General features: G+C 41.4%; 1 protein-coding gene across 3 annotated transcripts in view; it reads right to left on the reverse strand.

Annotated features, from left to right (window-relative positions):
• Positions 1–3,743: 3,743 nt before the first annotated feature.
• ndst2a (N-deacetylase/N-sulfotransferase (heparan glucosaminyl) 2a) overlaps positions 3,744–24,467 on the reverse strand; it is a 64,036-nt gene continuing 43,312 nt past the window's right edge. For 2 of the 3 annotated variants that reach the window (XM_030441322.1, XM_030441324.1), the window contains 14 exons: positions 21,656–21,706; positions 18,962–20,584; positions 18,251–18,338; positions 17,924–18,078; positions 17,341–17,526; positions 15,098–15,226; positions 13,285–13,467; positions 12,862–12,958; positions 12,635–12,758; positions 11,397–11,571; positions 10,446–10,616; positions 9,479–9,588; positions 9,243–9,345; positions 3,744–6,534 (listed from right to left, as the gene is read on the reverse strand). In XM_030441322.1, the coding sequence (XP_030297182.1) occupies positions 6,409–6,534; positions 9,243–9,345; positions 9,479–9,588; positions 10,446–10,616; positions 11,397–11,571; positions 12,635–12,758; positions 12,862–12,958; positions 13,285–13,467; positions 15,098–15,226; positions 17,341–17,526; positions 17,924–18,078; positions 18,251–18,338; positions 18,962–20,035 (2,721 nt within the window). In that variant the 5' untranslated portion in view covers positions 20,036–20,584; positions 21,656–21,706 and the 3' untranslated portion in view covers positions 3,744–6,408. The remainder of the gene's footprint in view (positions 6,535–9,242; positions 9,346–9,478; positions 9,589–10,445; positions 10,617–11,396; positions 11,572–12,634; positions 12,759–12,861; positions 12,959–13,284; positions 13,468–15,097; positions 15,227–17,340; positions 17,527–17,923; positions 18,079–18,250; positions 18,339–18,961; positions 20,585–21,655; positions 21,707–24,467) is intronic. The other variant, XM_030441323.1, reaches the window with a different exon arrangement.

Consider the following 24,467-nt stretch of genomic DNA (forward strand, 5'->3'; position numbering starts at 1 on the left):
CACAGGTCGGATGGGAACCCTGGGCCACTGCAGCAAGGACGATGCATCTGTACATGGGATGCTTCTACCACCTGAGCTAGTGAACACCCCAGCAAATACTGTTTGTTTACTGACTTGTTTTATGACTGCAGATGAAATAACAAAAGCAGAAAAAAGGAGGGATACTACTTGTCTGCAACCTGATGTGCCAGATGGTTTGTATGACATACTTATAGAAGTCGCTCATTTGTTAAGTTTTTACAGGGGGGATCGACTGAAGCTGCTCTGATTCACTAGAAACACTCTGTCACTAATTCACAATAATTATCAGCTATAGGTCTGGGTCCAACTGGCGTCTGGATCTGGCATCCTCACTTGCTACCTCCCCCCCAAAAAGGGAAAAAACTGAAAATCTGCAATATTAACCCCTCTAGATGGGAAACAGAAGTCATCACAATTGCCAAAGCCACCTAATTTATTTTAATAAAAGTAGTACCATTAGGCTATCTTCACATCTATCACTATCCAAAGTTGAATGTTTCCCCATTCTCATCGACAGCTCCTCAGTTCTCCCCTCCCCTCAGATAAAGAGTCTGGGTGTCATCCTCGACAGCACTCTATCCTTCAAATCCCACATCAATAACACCACTCGTTCTGCCTACTACCACCTACGAAATATCAACCGACTCCGTCCCTCCCTCACCCCCAGCACTGCCTCCATCCTTGTCCACAGTCTTGTTACCTCCCGTTTAGATTACTGCAACTCTCTTCTTCTTGTCTCCCTAACAAGTCCCTCCATAAGCTCCAACTGGTTCAAAACTCTGCTGCATGAATCATCACCAAAACCCCTTCTTCCCACCACATTACCCCTATCCTACAGCAGCTTCACTGGCTCCCGATTAAACAAAGAATTCAATTCAAAATCCCTCTGTACACTTTCAAAGCTATTCACAACCTCGCCCCTCCTTATTTGTCTGATCTCCTTCGCATCTCCAATCCAGCACGCTCCCTCAGATCCTCCTCTTCCCTCCGCCTCACTATCCCCCCTGTACACCTCCGCACCATGGGGAGCCGAGCTTTCAGTCACTCTGCTCCCCAGCTCTGGAACTCCTTACCACCCGACATCTGTAACACCAACTCCCTCCCTGCTTTCAAAACCAGACTCAAAACCAACCTGTTTAAAATTGCCTATTCACTCCACCCCTAACTGTTACATCGCCCTACCTCTATTGTTGTTCAATTTTGTTGCACACTGTATTTTCACTGATGTTTTTGAAATGTTGTTAATTGTATGTTTCTCTTTCTTTGTATTTGGATGTTTGAATGTTGTCTTATTAAATGTTTTAAATTGATATTTGTTATTTTTATTTTTTATCCAATGTTTTTTCAGATGTCCCTCTGTAAAGTGTCCTTGAGTGTCCTGAAAGGCGCTTTGTAAATAAAATGTATTATTATTATTATTATTATTATTATTATCTTGCAGAATCTTGGAGTTGCTAGTCTGGCACAAAAGTCATGTTGTGTTTTCTCAAATGTCGTGTTTTGTGAGATGTAGTTGTGTTTTGACCCTCAGGGCCACTGTAATAGGGCCTTTTCATGTTTCTGAATACAGGATACAGGAAGGTGCACTGATACTAGTGTGCCACCATGCTACCCTCTCAGCACCAACACCTAAACATTTAGGAATGAATTGTCTTGTGTCTGAGCATCTACTCCATGAAGCTTCCCCACCTGACTGACCACTAAATAAGGTGGAGATACCTCCTTATCATCTTAATCTATAAGTCAGTTTCTGAAATTTTACCACCAACATTGATATTAAACTTTTGAGGCTATGAATTGCTTTGTGCTAAGCAATAGACTCAGATTCCCCCTTTGTTGAACTCTGAAGATCATGTGATCATTATTCCCAAATGTCTCTTAACTGTATCTTAACTCTTTATCAAATTATCTCCTGCAAACTCCTGCAAAATCACTAGTGCAATGTTCATATGCTGAAACCGTCTAACTCCTGTCCACACACATTTTGAGTCTATCCCTTATGAAATGTCTATAGCAACTGGTTTCAAGACACTAGCATCTAAAACTTTGGGATGTTGCACTAGTCCAGGTGATATGTGTATAAAATCAATCACTTTGTCATAAAAGCATAAAACTTGGAGTTTGAGGCCTGACACATTTTCAGAGATGGAGCCAATTGCAAAAATTCCACATGGTGGCAACTGTACTTACTGCCATAACTGAATGATATATGTTGCATCATATCTTCATAAAACCAAACATGATAACACAGACGAGGTGATGTCTACACCGCATTTTGATCAGTGATTACGGTGGTACCACATACTACATCAAAAATTGTTCAGATGAACAGTTAATGCTGAATTCAGGTACGTTGTGAGAAGGAAACTAGGGACCATCTTGAGATGAGAACACAGCAGCCAAGATGGCCTTTAACATGTTGACCCATGAGTACTGTCATTGGTCAAAGCACACCCATACTCACACACACACACACACGATATTATGTATTCACAGTATCTGAGAACCGTGGGCAGACTTTCTAATGATATCATATCTGCATGCATGTTGTGTAGAATGTTTGTTGAATTAACCCTGATAATACAGTGACTTTACATTTAATACCCATTTGATATTTATTATTGGCAATTTAGTTGAAAGCAACTACCAAGAACTTTTATTGTTTGTTGATTGTGGCCCCTGTGGATTGTTTGAGCACCCCCTCCTTAAAGATCTTGATCTGACCACAACCAACGAATATTGTAAATTCTGTTTGTAGTTTTTAAACACAGTTGTTTGCAGAATGCATAGCAATGAGGTCATGTATCTATTTGTGGCTGCGTGGGACTAGCATACATTGTATAACTGCAGAATATAATATGTGTTATCACTCCTTTTCCTTCCTTCAGGTACCTCCCTCTAAACTGGAGCTGTGTTGGATGGCTTCAGCAGGTTTTAAAATAAGCACCTCCTCCCTCAATGTCTCATTGATTTAGGACCATGACATCTGCCCCCAAAGGATTTTTTGGCAGCCTTCATGGTGGCCACCTGATGCAGTCTATTGAACTGTTTCCAAAACTTTTGGTAAGTATTTACACATGTACACATAGGGCCAGGTTTAAAACGACCAGAATTCCCCTTTAAAGACCATAAGAATCCAAGATTAGTGTGTAGTCCCCAACTACATAAACCACATACCTTGCTCTGCCAAACTACAGTTGAATTATCAGGAACAACAACCAAATCCAACTTACATTAGCACTGTTTTAAGGTATTTTAAGGGTATATTCTGGAATTTTCTGCAAAAGCCAGATTTGTTTATGTGACTTTATAAGTCTTAGCACGTGTGTGTATTTGTGGGGGTGTTTTAGAACACTTGCCACTGTGAATTATCTTTGAAAGATCATTCATGACCTCAGTGACACCAGCAGAGAATAAGAGTTCTCTGGTTCTGTAAGTATCCGTGTGTTTGAGTTGGGGGTGGGCTGACAGCTGTGCACAGATTAAGGCTAAGATTTTCTTGGAGCAGCTCTCGCTCTGTGTGTGTGTATTTCATTACAGTGCTATTCTGTTCTGGAAATGTTGTAAAAAATGTACCCTATTCACCTGCTGTGTCTCTGCTTTAAGCCCCACGGCTTTCCCCTTCCTCCATATGGTTTTGAATAGGCCATTGGCGTTCTGCTGTACAGTCTTATGGTCAACTATTTGGTTGGGGTTGGGGTAAAAAGACACGGAAGCCATAATTTCCAACCTCCCTATGCATTTATTAGAGATGATACAGTGTTGGCCTTTTGGACATTTATACAAAACAAACAGAAAACAGGACAGCAGCTTGTCATTCATCTCCATACTGGCTCCAATGTCTGTTCTCCTGTCCAATTTGTGGGTGACTGTCCTCAGATGGACAAGAGCGTGAGTGTGTCCGGTGACAGTTGTGTTGTTTTATCAGAAGATACTTGACATGTACTGGGTCTGAGGGTGTAGCGCGCTAACTGACTGAGGTGCTTATCCCCCTCTCACAGTAAAACTCAACCCACACTGGGTTTTAAATATCTCTGGTCCAGGGCTGTACTGTATGATGACATCATGTCAGGATCACTGTATACAGCTGTTTAAATATTCATCATGGTTCAAATAGTGAAAACACTTTCGGTTGATGACAAACAATTACAAAGCACATTTTATACCACACAATACTGTTAGCAGCTGGTTAAGGTCACTTTACATTACATAAGTCAATTTACTAGTCATGGTTGGTCCTGTGTCCATGAAAACATTTGTATGTTTTCTGTGGTTCTGAGCTTCTTCAAGTCTGAGAAAAGAACCCTGATGATGATATAATGATGTCATCAGACTATGAACAGAAAGGAGAAGTCCCAAACTTCAGAGGTGATTGAAATATATTTACCTGGCAGGAAGGGTATCAGCTTATCTCAACCACATATTCTAAAATCCGCCTCTGCAATACTACATCATTAGCATATCACTTTAGGCTCACATTTGTCACTACAGACAAATTCAATTAGCACACCATTTCTTAGAATAAAAATGGTCAGCACTAGAAACACATTGTCTCTTAGGAAAGGCCATCAGTCGCACATATTTTGAGCTTTGTTGCTGTCTAACTTTGACCCATCAGCTTGTATAAACACACTTAATGCTACATTGCCCCAATAACTTAAAGTCCAGTCATACAACCCAACCTTTGCCCAACAGTTTGTTGTGTGGTTCAGTCCATATGAGAAAACATGGATTATATAAAAAAGAATCAGCTATGTGATGAAGGCTAACATTAGGGATGTTAGGATTCTCCAAATCCTCAATTGATTGATTTTTGATTTAAACATATTCTTCAGCACTGACAGCTATGCCTTTGTTAGACCATCATATCTAGATTTGCTAAGGTCAATAGATCATTGGGTTTATGCCCCCGTCACTTACATTTTAGAATTATTTATAACAAGTTACATTATAAGTGAGGAATATTTTACAAAAGCAGCTTGGCTTTATCACTTGGGTTAGACAAAGATTCCAAAGCACAACAAAAATGCAGTTTGGGGATTCTGCATTAAAATAAAGGAAAAGAGATTCAGTTTGTTACAAAGTTCATTTTTCTAAAATCTGTCCAATACAAGCCCTGAAAATAAATCAATAATCCCCAAATAAATCAATAAAAGGATCTCAGAGAAAGGAAGTAAACCCAATATCTCTGCCGCTGTCAGTTACCTTCGTAGCAGTCAGTTGATTGTCTTTGTGCACACAGGAGAAGGGTCTGAAAGTGCAGCTGCAGGCTAACGCTACGCTAGCTGTGTCACTTTTGAAGTTTTTCTTTGTTTTCTTTGGATGCATGTAAGAAGGTGGAGAGAAATATATGAAATATAAAAATCGCAGATCCGGCTTAAAATTAAGAGTTCATTTTGATCCATTTCAGATTTAGAATTGAAATAACGACACCCTTGGTTAAAAGCAGGTATCTAAAGTAACAAAAAAAGGAGAATGGAGAGAGACCTTTGCAAATGTGGAGTTCAGTTGATGATCATTTAAAAACCATCTTTACCTCAGTGAATAAACATAGTATCATAAAGCTGTTTCCTCCCTAGGATGTCTGTGTGGGGCAGAGCCTGGACCACTCCTGGGCTTCAGTCGTGTACTTAAACACATGATATATACATTGACCGTCTTCATATACAATCCATTTTAAAATGTCACTACAGAGTTGAAAACTGTGAGGATAAAGGGGATAGCACCACCTCAACCGTCGGCTACACCTGCAGGTATATGTGTGTGAGTAACAGAGAAATGTGGACCAGGATATGGACTGTCTGTCACGCTTCACGCTCACAGCCATTTTGTTTCCCATCTCTGCATCAAACCTAACATATACAACTTATTTTGAAAACAGACTGCTTTACAATCATTCTTGTGTACAGATGAGGTTTCTATGTGTGTCTGTTTGATTGTGCATGTTAGTCCTGTATCCAGTCATACACTCACATCCACACAGTCTCATCCTGTGAGTTCCTCTCCTCAGATTAAGGCTGTCTGACCTTTATGCCTCACACCTGCTGGTCACCCAGTCCTCTGGATCCTCAGCAACTGATGAATACAGTGTCAGCCCCTGTCCATCACACATTGAGGCTGAAGGCTGTCCAGTGCTCGAGGAAGACTGGCAACAAATCAGCAGTCCAGTGGTAACCTTCTCCAGTATTGACCAACAATTAGAGAAAGGTCTGTAGTGGAACAGGAGCAGTAACCAGTAACATCGTCTGCAGCTCTTCTAGTGTGTGCTGCTGTAGGTATCAGATCAGGTAGTCCAGTCTAATCAAGAGCCACATGTTGGCTCACCCACAGACTCCAGTCCCGGCTTTCTTTTCTGTGGTGTGTCTGTGTGTGTGTGAGCATGTGGCCTCAGCTCCAGCTTGTGCTCTGGAGTTCTTGCCGAAGCCAGGACGGAAGCGGTTGGCCCAACCGGTTCAGCAGATGCAGCAGCTCCATGTTGTGTTCACGGTAGTACTCTGCCAGGAAGGCACGTGACTGCACACGGACAACACACACACACACAAACACACACACACACACACACACACAGACAGACAGACAGACAGACAGACAGACAGACACACAGACACACAGACACACACACACAGACACACACACACACACACACACACACACACACAGACAGACAGACAGACAGACACACAGACACACAGACACACACACACACAGACACACAGACAGACAGACAGACAGACACACAGACACACAGACACACAGACACACACACACACACACACACACACACACAGACAGACAGACAGACAGACACACAGACACACAGACACACACACAAAGATGTTGGTCAGATCAGAAGAACTAAAGAAAAATTACTTGTTATAACATACAGAAATTAAATGTAAAATGATCTACTTCAGTGTCTTTGCATAAAATAACCTCAGTGTCATCGTGGGGATCCTCCAGTGTTGTAGATATGAACCAGAGCCTGCTCTGTTGTTGACATTTTAAAGAATAACCTTTAATAATCTTTAAAAACTGATCACAAATCTACCTTTACATTTTTCTAATAGCTCAGTTATTTTCTAAAACAGCTGGATACTGTTGTTTAACAAACATTACACAAACAGGAGGAAAGAGAGCATTTATTGAGGATTTTCAGCAGCGCGTTTGATCCATATTTATAACTCTACTACAACACTGTTTACTGCAGCCCCCCGTAGGCCTTAGGACAGGCCGAGATGCCAAAATATTTGATCATATCCACTTTTAATTGCACAATTTAATAATATTTCACTACATCAGAAAGAAATGCACCATTTACTTATACTAATCTGATGTTTTCAAATATATAAAAATCAAAGAAAAAAGCAATAAACATCACAGCCGCCTTATTAAAACTCTGAGCTTTGTCATACTACATACTAAACAAAGTTTCCAGTGTTGTCATGGTGACAGAAAAACCACGACATGCTGATAAGAGAGATGGATGGTGAGAACTACTCAGATTAGGACTTAATGGACAGGTTGTGGCTGTCTGTTGAACATAGATATTCATCACTAACATTTAGTGTATTGCTGCAGATCTGAAGGGCACATAAGTGGTAGTGACTTTTCTCATCCCATGTCTACATGAAAAACAAGCTGAGGAATCTCTTGTCTGGGGACTCAGACCTGTGGATTATGCACACTTGAGACGCCATCCACATCATAACACCATTCATACAACAGCAGGTTCACAAATTCCATTTAAACACTTTTCAATCTTTTTTTAATGTTGCATACACCTAAAATGTGTGTCAAGGATAGTTTTAATAATCATATTACTCGTCTGTAAAGCATTGAATGGTCTCGGCCTAAATACATCACATGACAATGACCCAGACCCCTCAGGTCACCTGGGACAGGTTTACTCAAGCCCTTATTCCATCACATCTACTGGACTGGTTCTAGTCGTTTGACTTAGCGGGGCAGCATGCAGCAGGGATTTGCACCCCAACTGGGCAACCTGCTTTAAGGTGCGCCTTAAACCAACAACAATTGTCCCAATTGCCGCAGTACTGTCGACATATATATATTTACAGACACATTTTACTTCCTAAACTTCACAATCAAAGCCCCTGTTATTTAGTCAGTTAAAAGCTTTGGTTGTGAAGCAGCTTTATAGGAAACATGTTTCCAGCAGCAGTAACTAAACACGACTCCTGCTGAACAGCTCAACAGGAACACGATGAAACAGTAAAACACAGCAAGACAAGAGAAACTAGAGATTCAGTTAAATGCTACAAAAGTACTGTGAGCTGAACACACTGACTTAAAAAACGGCTTTCTCACAGGTTTTCTACACAGACATAAGTGAAGTATTGGTTTTAGGGGGAGACAGGTGCTTAATATAAGGTTGGCCACAGTTGTTAACTGTCACGGTGGGCAACTTGGAATGCGAGCAAGTGCGGCTTGACCCTACACTAGAGCAGGTCCATCGCTGCAACTCAGCCGGTAAAACTGAAGCAAATTGGTGCGGCATTGGTGCTGGTGGAAAAAAATGGCATTAGTGTTCTCGGGATCAAAACCAAGCAAGGTGAACAGCTTTTAGTTTCTATGTCCTATGCACTCTTTAAATCAGATATTTAATCTTGATTTTATTGTCTTTCAATTCTAAAATTTCCTTCAATTATTTTTTAAATTCTTTTAATCACTATGGTGAGGTGCTGCAGTTTAGTATTCTAGTAAGTACGTGGGGCAGTAAGACAGTGTTTGTGAATAAATACTGTGTTTCATCCAGTGCAACAGTGTAGTTTTTTAGTAGGATACAGTACTCCATGAATTGTGTTAACAAGAGGACAACTATAGAAAATTACCAGAGGTACATTTTTATTTTCCAAACAGACTCTGTGTGTTTACACCAATTAAAGAGTAACTAAGAGGGGGAGTATATGGGCATGTCTTGCCAGAATGTTAAAGCCAAACTGATGGGGTTTAGTTACTCTTTAACCCTTTAAGCCCCACGCCAATTTTCTAGGCCTCTGCTCGAAAATTGCATATCCAAAATAAAATGAGTGTATCTCTGCAACCACATGGATTATTTGAATACTTAAGTCCCCCAATTGGGGGACAGTTAATAAAATCTATAACTTAAAAAGTTGTGGTAAACCAGAATTATCCTTTAAATGTTTGTGCTTGTATATGCTGGTCAGTGAGTGAAGTGAGTTGATGAGGTGAAGCTGTACCTCAGAACTCATCTCTGGGTACTTTCTGCCTTTACTCTTCCCTAGACACTTGGCTCGACCTGCTTCCACCCGCTGACACCAGAAACCTTTGCTGTCATCATACCTGCAGAAACATGATAATACATTAAAAACACCTTTAATGTGTGGTACATGTACATTTTCACAAAAAATGTTTTTGCCTTCTAGTGTGTGTGTGTGTGTGTGTGTGTGTGTGTGTGTGTGTGTGTGTTACAAACATTAGAGCCTGGGTATAATTGAAGATGGGAGTAACACCGAGAAACCTCTGGATCCCTTCCATCACAAGTGCTGGGTTGGACCGCAGCAAGGCCCCATCCACGATATGCAACTACAACACACATTAGTGTCATACATTATTCTTATTCCACTCTATTGCACTATTCTCACCTTGGAAACTCAGCCCTGCCTAACCCGGCCCGGTTGACTTCCTGTATGGTGAGGACTGCGGAGTCTGAATTCTGTGCCGAGCCGGCACCATGTAATTGCATCCTCTTACTTATCTATTCTTAATTGCACTAAATGTCCCCTGTTTATTGTTGTACTGTTGGTGTTTTGTACGTGTCCTTGAGTGCTTTGAAATGCGCCTTCAAATAAAATGTATTATTATTATCATTATTATTATTTTATTATTATTATTATTTTTATACATCACTCATATCTGGACAATTGTTGATGATATTTCCTTAAGATGAACACCTGCCGCTTCTTTGGAATGCAAAAAGTTGATGAGTTTCCTCTTCTTATAAATGTCAAAATTCATTTGGAATCTTTTGTTGCTTTTTTCCCTCATTGAACCAGACTTGTACTAAACTGTGACGCCGTAACCGAGGTAGGTCCAGAACAGAGACCTTAGTACACCCTTTCACCCCATTTGACTAGCTATGATTTTATTCCTCTGGATGTTTCATGAGTTCAATAAGAAAGCTTAAAAACACTTTGCAATGAAGCAAACAATTTATAAAGCCAAGCGTAAAATATTTAGTGTGACACTGATTAGTGTAAGCATTTCCATTTAGCTGAGAATCCATCCACAATGTGAAAACACAGAAATCAAGTCGACTGAGCATGAATGCTTTGTGAAGGGTAGCGATCATAATATGATATAATTTGTGTTAATCAGCTGCTGACCGTGACATTGAAGTATACAGGACCACACTAATGTCCACCTGCTCCAGTGGTTGTTACCTGGCTGGGCTGGTAGTGTTGCAGCCAGCGCTCCAAGTGAGTAGCGTAGATCCCAGGATGAAGGCAGCGCCTCTGAAGGGCCTGCAGGTCCCTGGGGGCTGAGAGGCCTGCAGTCACCACTGCATGGAAAGTGTTGTTGAGGGCTGCAGGGTCCTGGTGGGCCCTCTGGTGCTGTGGGCATCACCAAACAAACAAACAAACCAACAATGTGTGGAAATTTCCCGAATACAAGATGCATCCCGTAGCAGACGTGGAAAAGTCTGTACCGCTGCAGAGACGGAGCATAATCCAGAGTCTGCAGTTTATGTTGATCGTTGATTGTCCAGTCTCAGCTGTACAATAAAGTTAAGCTGTGACATAGCTCCCAAGCTTTGAATTGTGGACGGACATTAGGCTAATGTTACTTATGTAGGAGGTATGTTGGAGGGGGGCAGAGATCATCTGCGAGTGATGAAAAAAACCAAACTCACCTTGTATCTTTTCAAACAGACATCTCATGGCACATGCTGGATTGTATGAACTAGCTTGGAAGCATGAACTTGATGAGACCCACACTAAGCTTGAATTCTGCCTCACAACAATTCCTAATCACATGAGCCATTTTACCTGAAGCTAATGTCTGCGGCCATTAATAAGAACTGTTAAAGGAGCCCAGCTAATCAGCCAAGATCTGAGGAAGCGCTGTCATCCTTGCTGTCTAACTCTGAGAGAGGTGTGTGCAGCAGAGTCAATAGAGGCCTTATCTTAAAGCTGCCATGTGAAACAATATTATTGTTTTTTTTGTAATGTTTATGTTTGATATTTGAAAATTGAGGATGCCATTGAGAATTGTTTTGCATTCGAGACATCACAGATTTATCATAATTGCGAAAATTGGCCACAAATTGTGAGCCCAGTGAAGATTCACACCTCTAGTGTGTACAGTTTTGTAGAGTGTGTGCTGGTTCTCACCTGGTACCAGGAGTACGCTCGGTCAGACGGGTTAATGAGCACTGCCAGGATTTTGGCTCTGGGTAGCAGGGCAGCAGCTCTCTTAGGAGCCACCTCTGTGTCAAAGTAGTTGGCACTCTTTTCAAACATGAAATCTGTGCTGACATTAGAAGGGAATGGGAAGAAGTCCATGTACCTGAGGAGAACACAGATAAAACAAGTGCTTGTTAGCTAGGGTCTAAAAAAGTATTCAAACCCAGCCCATTTCATTTTATTGTGTTTCCATCTAAGGCAGTGGTTTCCAACCTGACCAGAGATCACAGGGGGGGCGCACAACTTTGTCTGCTCTGAGGTTGTGAGGTTACCAAAATTATATTTGTGCACATTACATTTATAAAATCCCAATAACACACCCAACTGGATAATCAAAACTGTATAATCCAAATTGAAACATATTTTGGGTCCACATTTAAATTCATTAAGCTATTTATCACCAACACCCCTATGAGGTAGGCCTATCCTGGTCAAAAATTAAACTGTGTGTGTGTGTGTGTGTGTGTGATTGTAAAACAAGGACAAGAACTGTTGTTTATTTTTGCAAATAAAAGTTTGTAATTAATCACTTTACTCTTTCAGTGTATGCGGGTTGGATACAGGCAAGGGGGGCTTCAAGGAAAAAAGACTGGGAACCACTGATCTAAGGCACACTCACACTTGGCGCAGCAGCTGGCCTACACTCACGTTGCTCCAGCGACAACAGGGCCTGAGCATGCTTACCTCTTGTACATACGTCATCACGTCATAGCGTGGTCACAGCACAGCACAACAGTTCTACCTTTACTGGCTTTGAGGCTTATTTTGTGTAATTTGGTCACAGATGTCCCTCACACATTCCTGGATTTCATGATAATGCGCACGCGCGCACACACACACACACACGCGCGCGCACACACACACACACACACACACGCACACACACACAGGGCTTTCTAGATTAGAAAGTAACAAAACCTGCCTTTTTATTAAAACACCTTTTGCTAGTGCTGAAATAAGGATTTCTAGGTCTAAACTATCCCATTTTTGCTTTAAAAAAATACCATCTGATAAATATAAAATACGTATAAAATACTACCTGATAAGAAAAAGAAGTAGAAAAAAAAAATAGAAATCCAAATTTAAGGCACGTTGTGTTCAAGCTGTACCTATGTAATAAAGACTATCTGAGGCCAGAGTCCAGTGTATGGTAGTGTTATCTTTACCAGTCAATTCCATTGTCATAGTTTGCTCCACTGAAGAACTGAATCTCCTCAAAGGTGGTGGTGCTGGGGAAGGAGCTGGTGACTGCTGGATGGAGGCTCAGGAATGAATGAAGTGCTGTAGTGCCTTATAGAAAGAACAAGACATTTATTAAAATAAAGATCGATTTGTATACACTACTAAAAATATATATGTATATGTATGTATATATTAGGGTCTATTAGGGTACCTGTTTTCTGTGGTCCAATGACAAGGAACTTGGGGAGTCTGTCGCAAGTCTTTTCTTTAGACCAGATATCTTTGTGCCTCTTGTCATGACAAGGGTTCTGGAATCAAATAAAAACAAAGCAATACATCCAGCTCATATCACTTTTTATCATATTAAGAAACAAAATACATTCAAAACCACGCTTCAAGTGTTCCTACTACATTTATTTATGCTGTGCACGAGATCGCTTTGCTCATCGTTATTAGCAAATTCTGTCACTCAAATAGTCAAATGTCCCCTTTAATCTGAACTGCTAGCATGAATAAAGGCCTTTTAAACCCTTCAAATAAAAGTTTGTTGGGAATAAAATGCATTTTTCTTAACAATAAATTAGATGTACAGTGATGAAATCATGATTTCCAAAAACAACATGAATATACTGACCTGCCAGAGTGGGTCTCTCTCCTCAGGGAAGATCTGAAAGTACTTCTCAGCGAGCTGGACCGGGGGCAACGTCTGCAGCTTGAGATTTGTCCAACACTGGACAAACTTCACCAAGGACTCAAACGTGTACAGACCCAGCCGATCGTTGCCATAGTTAGATAGGTGGGTCATGAAGATACTGATCTGGATTGAGAGCACAATGTGCTTAGTTAGTTCAATATTTACCTGGAGCTATTGTCAGAGCAGCAAGTCCCCTTAGCTCAAAACAGCAGGCTGAGACAAATTAGCTAGATAATGACCAACAGCTGTGAAAATGATCAAGAATCTTGGTGTAAAATATATAATTTTATCAGAATAATTATCATAAAGTAAGTCACACAAAAAATAGAAAACTACAGTGACATATTTAAAGATGCAGTATTATCAGTATTATTATTGTTTCTATTATTATTATCATTATTAATAAAATAACAGTATTATTACCATTAAAAAACAGGTCAAAAGATGATTGCATACCACAAGTAAAAATGCTGTATCTATTAAACATAATGTGTGAGTGTATGTGTGTACACAAGAGCTGTTTTTAAGTCTTCAGTCAAGTCTAAAGTCTTTGAGACTTGCAAGTCAAGAAGCAGCTTCTGGTCATCAATGCTTAGGATGAAAATTACTATAACATTTGTCCAAAATCACGGAAAATACTTATATGGAAGCGAAGCATCTTTCGTCCAGTTGCAAGTTATAAATCAAAGTATCTGTCTGAGTCCAATATTTCAGCGAAAAACACTGAAGTGGAATTTGAAGCTGTACAATTAAAACCAGGATCAGTCCTGAATTATTATCACTATTATCAGCTTTCAGCCAAAGCTAGAATTATTAGGCAGTGGGCTGAGGGATCAGACTTGAAACAGCTTTACAAGTGAAAACAATAGGCAGAACTGGAAGTCGAGTTTAACTAGCAGCTTTGGCCAGAATAACAAACAGTCCTATGGTTGCCGAAACTTGATTTCAAGTTTCAGAAACTCTTCTGACTGAATTATTTTAACTGGCGAAGTCATATTCCCCATCTACAATTTGTGCAGGGGTGGCCTAAGTGTTAGGGAAGCGAGTTTGTGACTGGAGGATGGTCAGTTAAAACCCTATCCCCTGGGGTGCCGTTTAGCTAAGTTGGTAGAGCTTGCCGAGGCTCTGCAGCGGACCCGGGTTCGACTCCCGGCCTGGGTCCCTTTGCTGCGTGTCACTCCCCCTCTCTCTCCCCCTGTTTCCTGTCATATCTTCAGCTGTACTATCAATAAAGCCATAAAAAAGGCCCAAATAAAATACTTAAAAAAAAAAAACCCCATCCCCTCCAGTAGCACTGCTCAGCAGCTGACAGATCAGACAGTGGTTTTGCTTTGCAGCTTCCAGGTTTAGGGCATTCCTGGAAAATAAACCATTGCTCAGTTGATGTTTTAAATTTATCCATTTAACAAAAATGCAACAGGGTCCCCCCTTTCAAAATGGACGGGTGCAAAAGTAATTTGCTGGCATTAACCAATTGCAGGCAGCCCACTCGCCTGGGCCAGTAAGCCACACAACACACATGCTTCAGCCCCAATTGGCAAGCAGCCTCTAAGGAAGATACCTGAGGATCTGGATGGCCAGACCATCATTTAACTGAATTCATGGCCTCTATAGATTCCAATTGACGGAAATGTGATCCTTGCATTCAAGTTTCGTGGCAGACGGTTCCAAGTCAAGTCAAACATGCTCATTTTTGTGAGTCCAAGTCTTAAGACTACAGCTCTGGTGTGTGTATGGGGAGTAGTTTCCATACAGGGTTTAGGAGGACAGTGAGGAAGAGTTCTCCTCCTCTGATGCTCTTGTCCAGCTCCTTAGAACCTCCTGGGTATTCATTGTAGAAGATTGTATGGGTGAACAGCCCACAGGTCTGCCTGGGCAACACCTAAAACACACAAGATGATGATGAGTTGTCTGGTATATATTTGTATGAGTTCTTTGGTGTCCATCTTTGCACACATTTTTATAAACTGTTACACACTGGTGACATTTTAACTGTTGCCACTGCTGTTTTAGTTTAGCCTGGGCTGATCTGCAGGATCACAACTGTGGATGATCTGGGCATTTTTCTGATCAATAGGTACAGCTATAAAGCCTTATCTGTTTTTGATAGTTTGTTGGTTAATTAGTACTGCTTACTATATAGCCCCCCTAGGGCCACAAGGTAAAAAAAAAGGATCTGGAAATCTGTGGGATCAGATTAGTAATTAGATTTTGTCTTCTTGATCTTGATCAGCTGGAGGCACAATTGGATATAAGCAACCCAGCACAGCTACTACCAGTGCTATCTTTCTACATGGAGTTTACCTTTGAAAGTGATCAATAATAAATAATAATAATAATAATGCTAATGACTATAGCAAAATGCTCCATTTAACTGGAGGAGAAGGGAGTGCTGTCTCTGTGTGTTATGTTGTGTGCAGATCTCAGCCTTCTGATCAGTCTGGACGTACAGACTATCAATCTGATTAATATAAAATGTTTTTGCTAGTTTTAGACATACAGTCTCAAAAAGAGGTGTGATCAGGTGCTTTGCTGGAGCATCTCTGAGCTGCAGAGAGCATTTGCAGTAGTTAGATAGACCCTTGATCTAAAGTCAATGTTGCAGTGTTTCACCTGCTACATAGAGGGCTCAGTATTCATATAGTACAATGCACCTTCATATGCAGGTTTGTGACGCATGTACATTGCGCTTTAATGATTAGAGGCTGCTTTCAGTCATTGAAAGGTTTCATTTCCATGCATGTAGTAATGCCACTGTAGCAAACATCATGGCTCTTTTAAGCAACAAAACTAAATCTGAGGTTATAAACAGGAGATCGGGAGATTTCAATAATCAGTGAGGTTAAACTATACTCGTTCTCATACTAAGTGCGAGGGGGAGACGCACTTAAAGTTTCTGCTGCTGGAGTCCATTGAAGGTTATATTATCACCATCTTCCTCATCAAAGATGAATTATTTTACCCACCTATACCCCATCCCCTATTAATCAGAATGATAGTTCTTATTATGACCCGTCTGGTTGATTAGAGGACTGAGATCCACTCACCAAGTTACGCACACAGAGATGCATGGCAGCGCTCCTCCACCGCTTAAATAGAGTATTTTGCTCACACACAGTGGAAGGGAGTAGGGGTCATCATCTTTATCATTTATTGATCACAGTCAAAGGCAAACTATATGAAGAAAGACAGGACTTTCAGTAGCTGTGCTGAATTGCTTGTATCCATGGTGCCTCTAGCTGATCATTGATAAGAGAGTGCACAGATTGTGAATCCGAGAGCACTGTTTACATATCCGTTACCAGGGATTTCCATTCATTTTTTATTTCCACTATGCGGCCCTATGGGGGCAACCTAGCGTTCAAATGCCTGTTTGCACGTGAAACACTACAACTGCGCAAGGTTGTGTTTGGTGAAGATATTCCTCTTCCTTGAAAACAAAACCACAGAGCCCTGGAGGTGACATGGATATTTGGGTTTTCTGTCACAACTTTCACATGGATATGATTCATAATTTAATACATTCATTATAATAAAACTATTATCTTGACAACTCCTCCATCATCATGGCTAGCATAATAGCTAATAAAAATTTCCAACAAATGATTTTGCTTGAAGGACAGCTTTTTCCTTCAGCAAAAGGACTGAACCTTGCCTATTAAGTTTGGACTACACTGTACTGCTGCACCTGTACACCATGCTCCTGTACATGTGAATGTGCAGGTTACTCTGTTTAACTAAGTTCTATTTTTATTTATATTGTGACTCTGATGTGTGTACGGCATATTATGTAATTTGATTCAGCTTAAGCCGCAAACCCTGCTCTGCAACGTTTTCACAGAGCTATTTTCTGCTCAACTGTCTTCACACAGCTGTATAGAACCGGACATCTAAGCTGCAGAGCTGCTATGTTTCATTCTCACTTCCACATTTTCCCTTATTTTTTAAAAAAAGTGCTTCAGTGTTGAAATGCATTTAACACAGGACTGGACTGACCTGGATCCCATTGTGGATGAAGCCACGGCGGTAACGAGCTGGCCTCAGATGAGGGTATTCCTCAGTGCTGGTCACCTTGATGCCCCACACAGACTTCCAGGCCTCATAGAGCTGACTGTGAACTGGATAAACCCCAGAGTGGTGCGGAGCCACTGCATAGCCCATATCTGTGGGAATGCCATGGTCCTGGAGAGAGCAAAGGTTTTAGAGAAGACAGGATGATGGCAAATGCGGAGGTCAGGAGAGCAAGAACAAACAGGCAAGAATGCCGATTCCCAACCCCCATGGAGGTTGTTAGTGCTCGTATAAATGACCAACATTTCTAAAAACGTCCCCTTCCAAGGCTGTTAACACGAATGACTGTAAGAGGTCTATTGCACAAGAAAAAAAACAAAAAAGAGAAGAGATCAGAATACTCTATTAAGCCAAAATAGAGGAGCTTGGAGTAAGAGGATTTTTACTCCAAGCTCCTCTATTGATCATATAGCCACATATGCCTTCCAATCTCCATGTAGCTTTAAGAAAGTCGTGTAACTACACTCAGTGGTGCTGGTCATGTCTGATGTGTGCTAGCGGTGCTAACCTGAGCAAAGATCTTGTTCAGCCTCATTTGTTCAGCCAAGACGCTGACGTTGTGAAAGAGGTGAGGCTGCATGTGGCTCCACATGTGAGGAAACCACCAGAAATCCATCCTGTGTTGCAGCAGCATGTCGTCTCCCCGATCCTCCTCATCAGTTCCTGCAAACGCATGCGAGCGCACACACACACGCACGGGAGTGCACACACGCACGTGAACACGCACACACACACATGCACGCACGCGAGCACACACACACACACAAAGTATAGGCAAAACTCTTGTGGCCAGATCTACATTAAACACTGAAAGCTGCAGTCAGATATCCCATACCTGTGTGATAGAACTTTCCAGAAAATCCCAAATTGAAGGTGAAATTAGGGACCAGAGCTCTCAGCTTGTTTTGAGTGTTGAGCAACGCCTGTTAAAGGAGGAAAAATACACCCCAAGTTAACACTGACTTGATGACAACATTATCTTATTATTCATTTTCTTAACGGCATGAGGCAGTGGTGCTCATGGGAATTGCAGTCTTGATTTCTGGAAAAGAATCGAAAAGTACCTTGTAGTTGCTTTAAGCTTTTTCCAAAACTGCTTACAATTCTTAAAAACATGGATGATAGGGGTATTAAACCTGCAACGGCTCTTACATTTTAAGTAGTCCGATAGAGAGGACTACATTTGGGTCAGTCAAAAGAAAAAACAATTTTCACACCACTCTGGTCCCCTCGAATGCTATGCATAAGTTATATAATCCTTGGTTAGTGACCACCAGTTGTAGACTACTTTTCACAATGCATTCCGGTAAAATATTTCCCACTACACATTTAGGCAATGCTGCAAAATGGCAAACTCAGTATATCAGCTATAATGTTATTAGTAAGTGATTTTCAACACAACCATAGTATTCTCTTTTTCTCTCACTAACACACAGTGTGTGGCCTATGAACATTCAAAACTAGTGAGCGATATAGGAGGCAAGTAAAGTTAATGTCTGATCATACGTGGTCTCTTGTGTTACTATAGATGACAAGGCTCACTCACCTCCACATCTGAAACCTTCATACGGGTTCCCTCTTTGCCAACAAAAATATCATCCACGTCAACCAGGATGTGGCGGTCCAAGGACAAACACAGTCTCTTTCCTGTCAGGTAGGCAATGGCATCCACAAACACTAGCTTGTGAAGCCAATAGTTGAGATTGTTCCCAAATAGAACTCTTTGAATGCCATCGTGGAGCCCCAAGTCCTGGACCACTGTGGCATGGAGGGCCCTCAGGGGGCTGGGTCCAAAATGTGCCAGTACCTCAGAGGACTTGGTGCTGGCCAGAAGCACTGGTTCATAGGTAGAGTGGTTGGACTGGAAAACGGTCCAGTCATCCCCCGGTAAAGAGCCTTGCTCAACCTGGTTGGGTTTAGTGATGTAAAGTAGAGGAGCATTGGGGTTTATGCGGTAATCCCTGAGTCCAAGATGTGAGTGCAGAAAAAGGGGGAAACCTTTGAGCTGTGCGCTGAGAAGAGAGTTTTCATTAGCTTTGAAGAAGCCAATGACACCTACTCCATACTCAGCACAGTACTTGTCTAGCAAGTCACGGTTCCAAGCATCCAGATTTACATATTTCAACACATTTTCATAGATGATCAGTGTGTAGCGTCCACGGTTATGCTCCGTCAATGTGGGCATGTCACCTTTGCCAGGGGCAATCTCTGTCCGGTAGTGGAAGCGGCTAGACTCTAATATGGCTACAATCTCCTGGCCCAGCTGGGAGTATATACTCTCCACAAACACCAAAACTACAGGCTGTGTCCTGGAGTTGTCCACCGCCTTCACTTGGCGAAGTCGGCCCTGGCGTGACGGAAGGAAGAGTGGTGCCCTCTGGACACCTGGGCCTGCTCCGGCAGCTCCAGTACTTGCTCCAGGTGATATCCCCCCTCCTCCACCACAGTCACTGAAGGGTAAAGGGGGGGCCTCTTTGATTTTCGGGCTGTTGGAGACATAGTAAGCCAAGAAGGCCATAGATAGCAAGCAGAAGATGATCAGTGCCAGGATGAGGCGGTGAAGCTCCAGCTGGCGCACACCTCTCATTAGCTTCCACACACCTAGGCCGGCACCCACCATGGTTTTGGAGGGGAGAGGCAGGAATAGGTGGCAACCAGCAGCAGTGAACGGGGATGGAGGTGAGAGAGGTGAAAGAGGAGTGAGAGGAGGAGGGAATGAAGGTGGAAGATCGAGCAGTAGATACTGGCACTGAGCTGTGCTGAGGAATAGCCATTTACACTAGGTCACCATGGCCAGCATCATCCATTACCTGCCTTCTACTTCTTGCTCTGCAGCGCACCAAACAATCTCAAACGACTGAATGAACAGAGGGAAAGACAGTTAATTATTTGATGGATGGAATGTGAAATAGAATGTCCTATATCAAATAAAGACGGAGGCACCGACGAAGATGATCTCTCTGAGGACCAGTTCGGTCCATAGTATCAGGTCCCAAGTTCAGCCTGCTCGCTGCTTGGTCAGTTCTCTCTTTCAAACAGCTGTGCAGGTTTCTCTACAGGTGGATGTGTCCATCGGTGGATGCTTGTGTACTGTGTCTGTGCTGGTGGCCTGTGCTTCGGGGCTGGACCCCCTCAGGCCACCAAGCCTGGACATCCCAGAAAAAGACAGCTAGAAGATAAAGACAGGTGAAGGTGAAGACGGTGAGAAGAAAAATAAGTGAAATACTCACTATCAGGGAATTAGTGCATTATCACTGGACATTCAGTTATCATAGCTGTTCTGGCATGCCTGCAACTTGGTAGCCTTTTTCACACATAGACACCCTATTATCACTGCAGTGGAGGTTTGCCAGTTCCCCGCCTTTGTTTGCTCACACAGAGCCAATCAGCTCCGGCGTAAAAACAAACCGAACTGTGGATCCAAGAGAGGCGTGACGGTACACATCATGATGATGACGCCTGTGTGTTTTCAAGGTGTTTCTCGCGGTGTCCTCCTGTCAATCTAAACATGTACCCGCTGACTGTTTATAATCATATGGATGCTATTATAATGTGTTGTGATTGAGATCCTGACCCACAAAACATTCTTGAAAGTGACAAAGATACATTTTTGGCGCGGTTAGGAGGGCTGACCGTTGCCATGTTTTTTTAAGACAGTAACTACGACAACACATTAGTGGAAGGAGACAAACACTTGGTGAGTTATAGATTCTTGCCGGGGGAAAGACACAGTTTTTCTGGCAGAAATGTGACTTGGAGTTCTCCACGTATAACTGGTATTTTTTTTTCCTCACTAGAGACACTACCAGTCAGTACATTACTGTTTGGTCCTGTAATGTTGCTTTGTGGGATATTTCTCTTTATTTTGATGAGTGAAGGATCTGTTTAGTTACCACACTGAGAACACCATCAGACCGAAACGGCCCCACTCTGCGCTGCCGGCTTATCCATTCACACTAGTTCAGTTCGCCAATGCTGTGCCTCTGATACTACCTCTGGAGGAGCATCAGAGGCGCAGTGTGATTTCACTCCTTGCCGCGTATAAAACTTTCACACAGAGGAGGAGGCGCAGAATTGGCACAGGACCCCTGCACTCAAAGGGCAATGTGAATGGGGCTACTGAGAGGTAATGCTTGAGTGTTAAGAACGTATTCTGCTAAAGGAATACTCAATAATCTAAAGAAAAGGTTTCACCTCTAGAGAAAGTACTGAACAGATCAATTGTCATAATAATTCTTACCTGAAAAGTACTGCAGCTCTGTAAATCTTCTAATCCAAATCTGAATGAGACCTGAAGGAGAGAGATACAGAAAGAGAAGGTGGAAAGGGGAAAAGAAAGAGAGAAAATAAACTTTAAAACATATATGGAAGCGAATCTGTTCCATAATTCAAATTGAAATGGATTAATAAAAATGCTTTTTCATTTTCAGAATATAGCTGCATTATGTGACTCATAAATAAAATGAGTAATAAATCATCCAAATTGCATTTTCATTTTCTTCTTCAAGACTGCTCATTTTGTCACACAACTAAAAAGAAAACTGCTTTTTAGTTTTCAAGTCCGGCCCCCGCAAAAAAATGTCCAAAATTAAATTTGAAATGCCAAGCGGCGCAGGAGAGTGACGTCAGCGGCCTCTGTTCTTCTTCAGCCCCCAGTCTGACCAACTGTGCTACGCATCTAATACGTTAGGGGGCGGCGGTGTGCTTATTCGTGCTTATGGAGCAAGAGAAGTGACAAGAGGAGTGTGTGAAGGCTGTGTTGGTAGCATAGACTGTGGTACATGTTTTCAGAAACAGCGGGGAAATCACCACCATGTCCAGTTCTGTACTGCGGTCAAGCCAGCCATGGTTCGCGTTTGCTTGGTCAAATCAGTCACACATTATTTTCCAGTGCACAAATGCTCTAACATTTACGGTGATCGTAATCAAGCCGCTCTGAAGAGCTGCTGGCAGTGACTGTGGGTCACCTTCACGGGCGTCAGTTAGAGCGGAAGTACGGCATGGACGGGACAGGGACTGAACGTAAGCACTTATTGAACAAATCAATGAATAATCGTCTTTAATAATTGTGATTACAATATGAATCAAAATAATCGTGATTATGATTTTTGCCATAATCGAGCCCTAAGTTCAATAGACATTCGCAAAATATTGATGGCCAGCTAAGGTTACGTAACATATAGCATAGCTAATTAATCGGTGCCAACTCAACTCAGTGTCACTAACGTGAGTAAACTAATTGATAGCATTAAGCGAATATATACACGCCATAATTGCATTTTCTGATGAGCTTGTTCAAATATTTCTCAAAGAAGAGAAAGACACCTGATGACGATGACGCTAGTCAGGTATCATTAGCCTTTTACTGACTCAAATGATGATGGCTAGGTAAAAAATTGTGTTCAGCATGTATGCTGCTGAGCATCAGCGGGCCACCTCTCGGAGAATTTCCGTACGACAGAGCCTTAGAGCTCTTCTATAAAAAACCCAGAAAAATTAATTGTTCTGAGCCTGGGTGCAAACTTTGCCACTGATTCTACAGCCCCATCAAGAAATAAATATTTATTGTTTTATTTTTTTTATTTTATTGTTGTATTTTTGTTATTATTTTTTATTTTTACATTCAGCCTTTAAAAAGCCATTTTCCATGCCAGCCATTCAATAAAAAGGGGGATTATGCTGGGCATCAAAGTAAAATCTGCAGTCAAGTGTCATTTGTTTACGCCGCCACGGCTCCCCGGAGAGCCTGCCCCCACTGCTGAAAAAAATCTTAGAGGAAACACTGAGTTAAGTTACAAAAAATGAGCAGTCTTGAAGAAGAAAATGAAAATGCAATTTGGACGATTCATTACTCATTTTATTTATGAGTCAAAAAATGCAGCTATATTCTGAAAATGAAAAAGCATTTCTGTTAATGCATTTTAATTTGAATTATGGAACAAATTCGCTTCCATAAACATATACTTTTAAAAGGACAAAAACAAGTCTAAGCTCTGTTTGCTCCGAGTTAGTATTCTATTGAAGAAAATTATTTTACCATTATAAAACCATCTATTCGATCCATGTAACCTCGCAAAAACCTATCATTGTACTTGAAATATTTTTTTTAATAAAAAATTATTTTTTAATGTTTGGCCCTCCGGCCTAAACTTTATCATTTTTGTAATTATTTGTATGTGTATTCTAAGCTATTCTACTTACTGCTTATTTTTCACTGGACTGGGTTGAAATTTGTCCTTAATATCCAAGAAACCCCAAGGTTGATTTGCAACATGTATTCATCTAAATAGTTTATAGTAATTAAATTAATGACAATAAAATCAACTTTCCTTTTCAAAAATGATCACCACTAGTTTCCACTTTGTGACGACCAAATTTGATTATGTGTAATATTAATGAGGTTCTATCACATCTAAGAGGTTGTTTAGTCCATAATTTATTGTTTCAGCATCAACATTGCGAAATGCACATCTGCATATGAAGTGCAATGTCAGCAAAATATCTCAAACTGTCCTTCTAAAGCTTTTTACTGCTTGATACAAAGGGGGAAACCCACTCAGTTTGCATTTTCTATAACTTGTCTACAAGAGAAGTCTGTCTGATTTTCTGAAATTATGTTATTAATTTATGGGTTTCTGGATACACAATTTGTGTGTCATGCAGGCTCTGCAGGCACAGTGAGTTTGTCTCTGAGCTGCAAGTGCATTTTGGTCAGTAGAGGAAAATAGGCCAGGATTCCTCCTCATCAGATTGCATTAAACAGTCTATTTCATGTTCACCAGTTTGTGGTCTAACATCAACCTAGTCTCAAGTGTCTGTGTCAGGAAAAGGAATAATCTAGCAAATGCGCAATGCTTTAAGCAAGAACAAAACTGCAGTTTTGGACAGGCCATTGGTGCTCTCGATTTGCCAGTCCAACAATTTGACATGTGTGCATCTTAGGACACTGTGCTTTACTTAGTGTGTCATACAAACTGAACACTTCAAGTCTGACATGAATTTGTATGCAATGTATTTTCTTTCTCGAGAAAATCAGTGACTTTAACAGTGAG

The sequence above is a fragment of the Sparus aurata genome, chromosome 15 (genome assembly GCF_900880675.1).
Source record: "Sparus aurata chromosome 15, fSpaAur1.1, whole genome shotgun sequence".
In the NCBI taxonomy this organism is placed as follows: domain Eukaryota; kingdom Metazoa; phylum Chordata; class Actinopteri; order Spariformes; family Sparidae; genus Sparus; species Sparus aurata.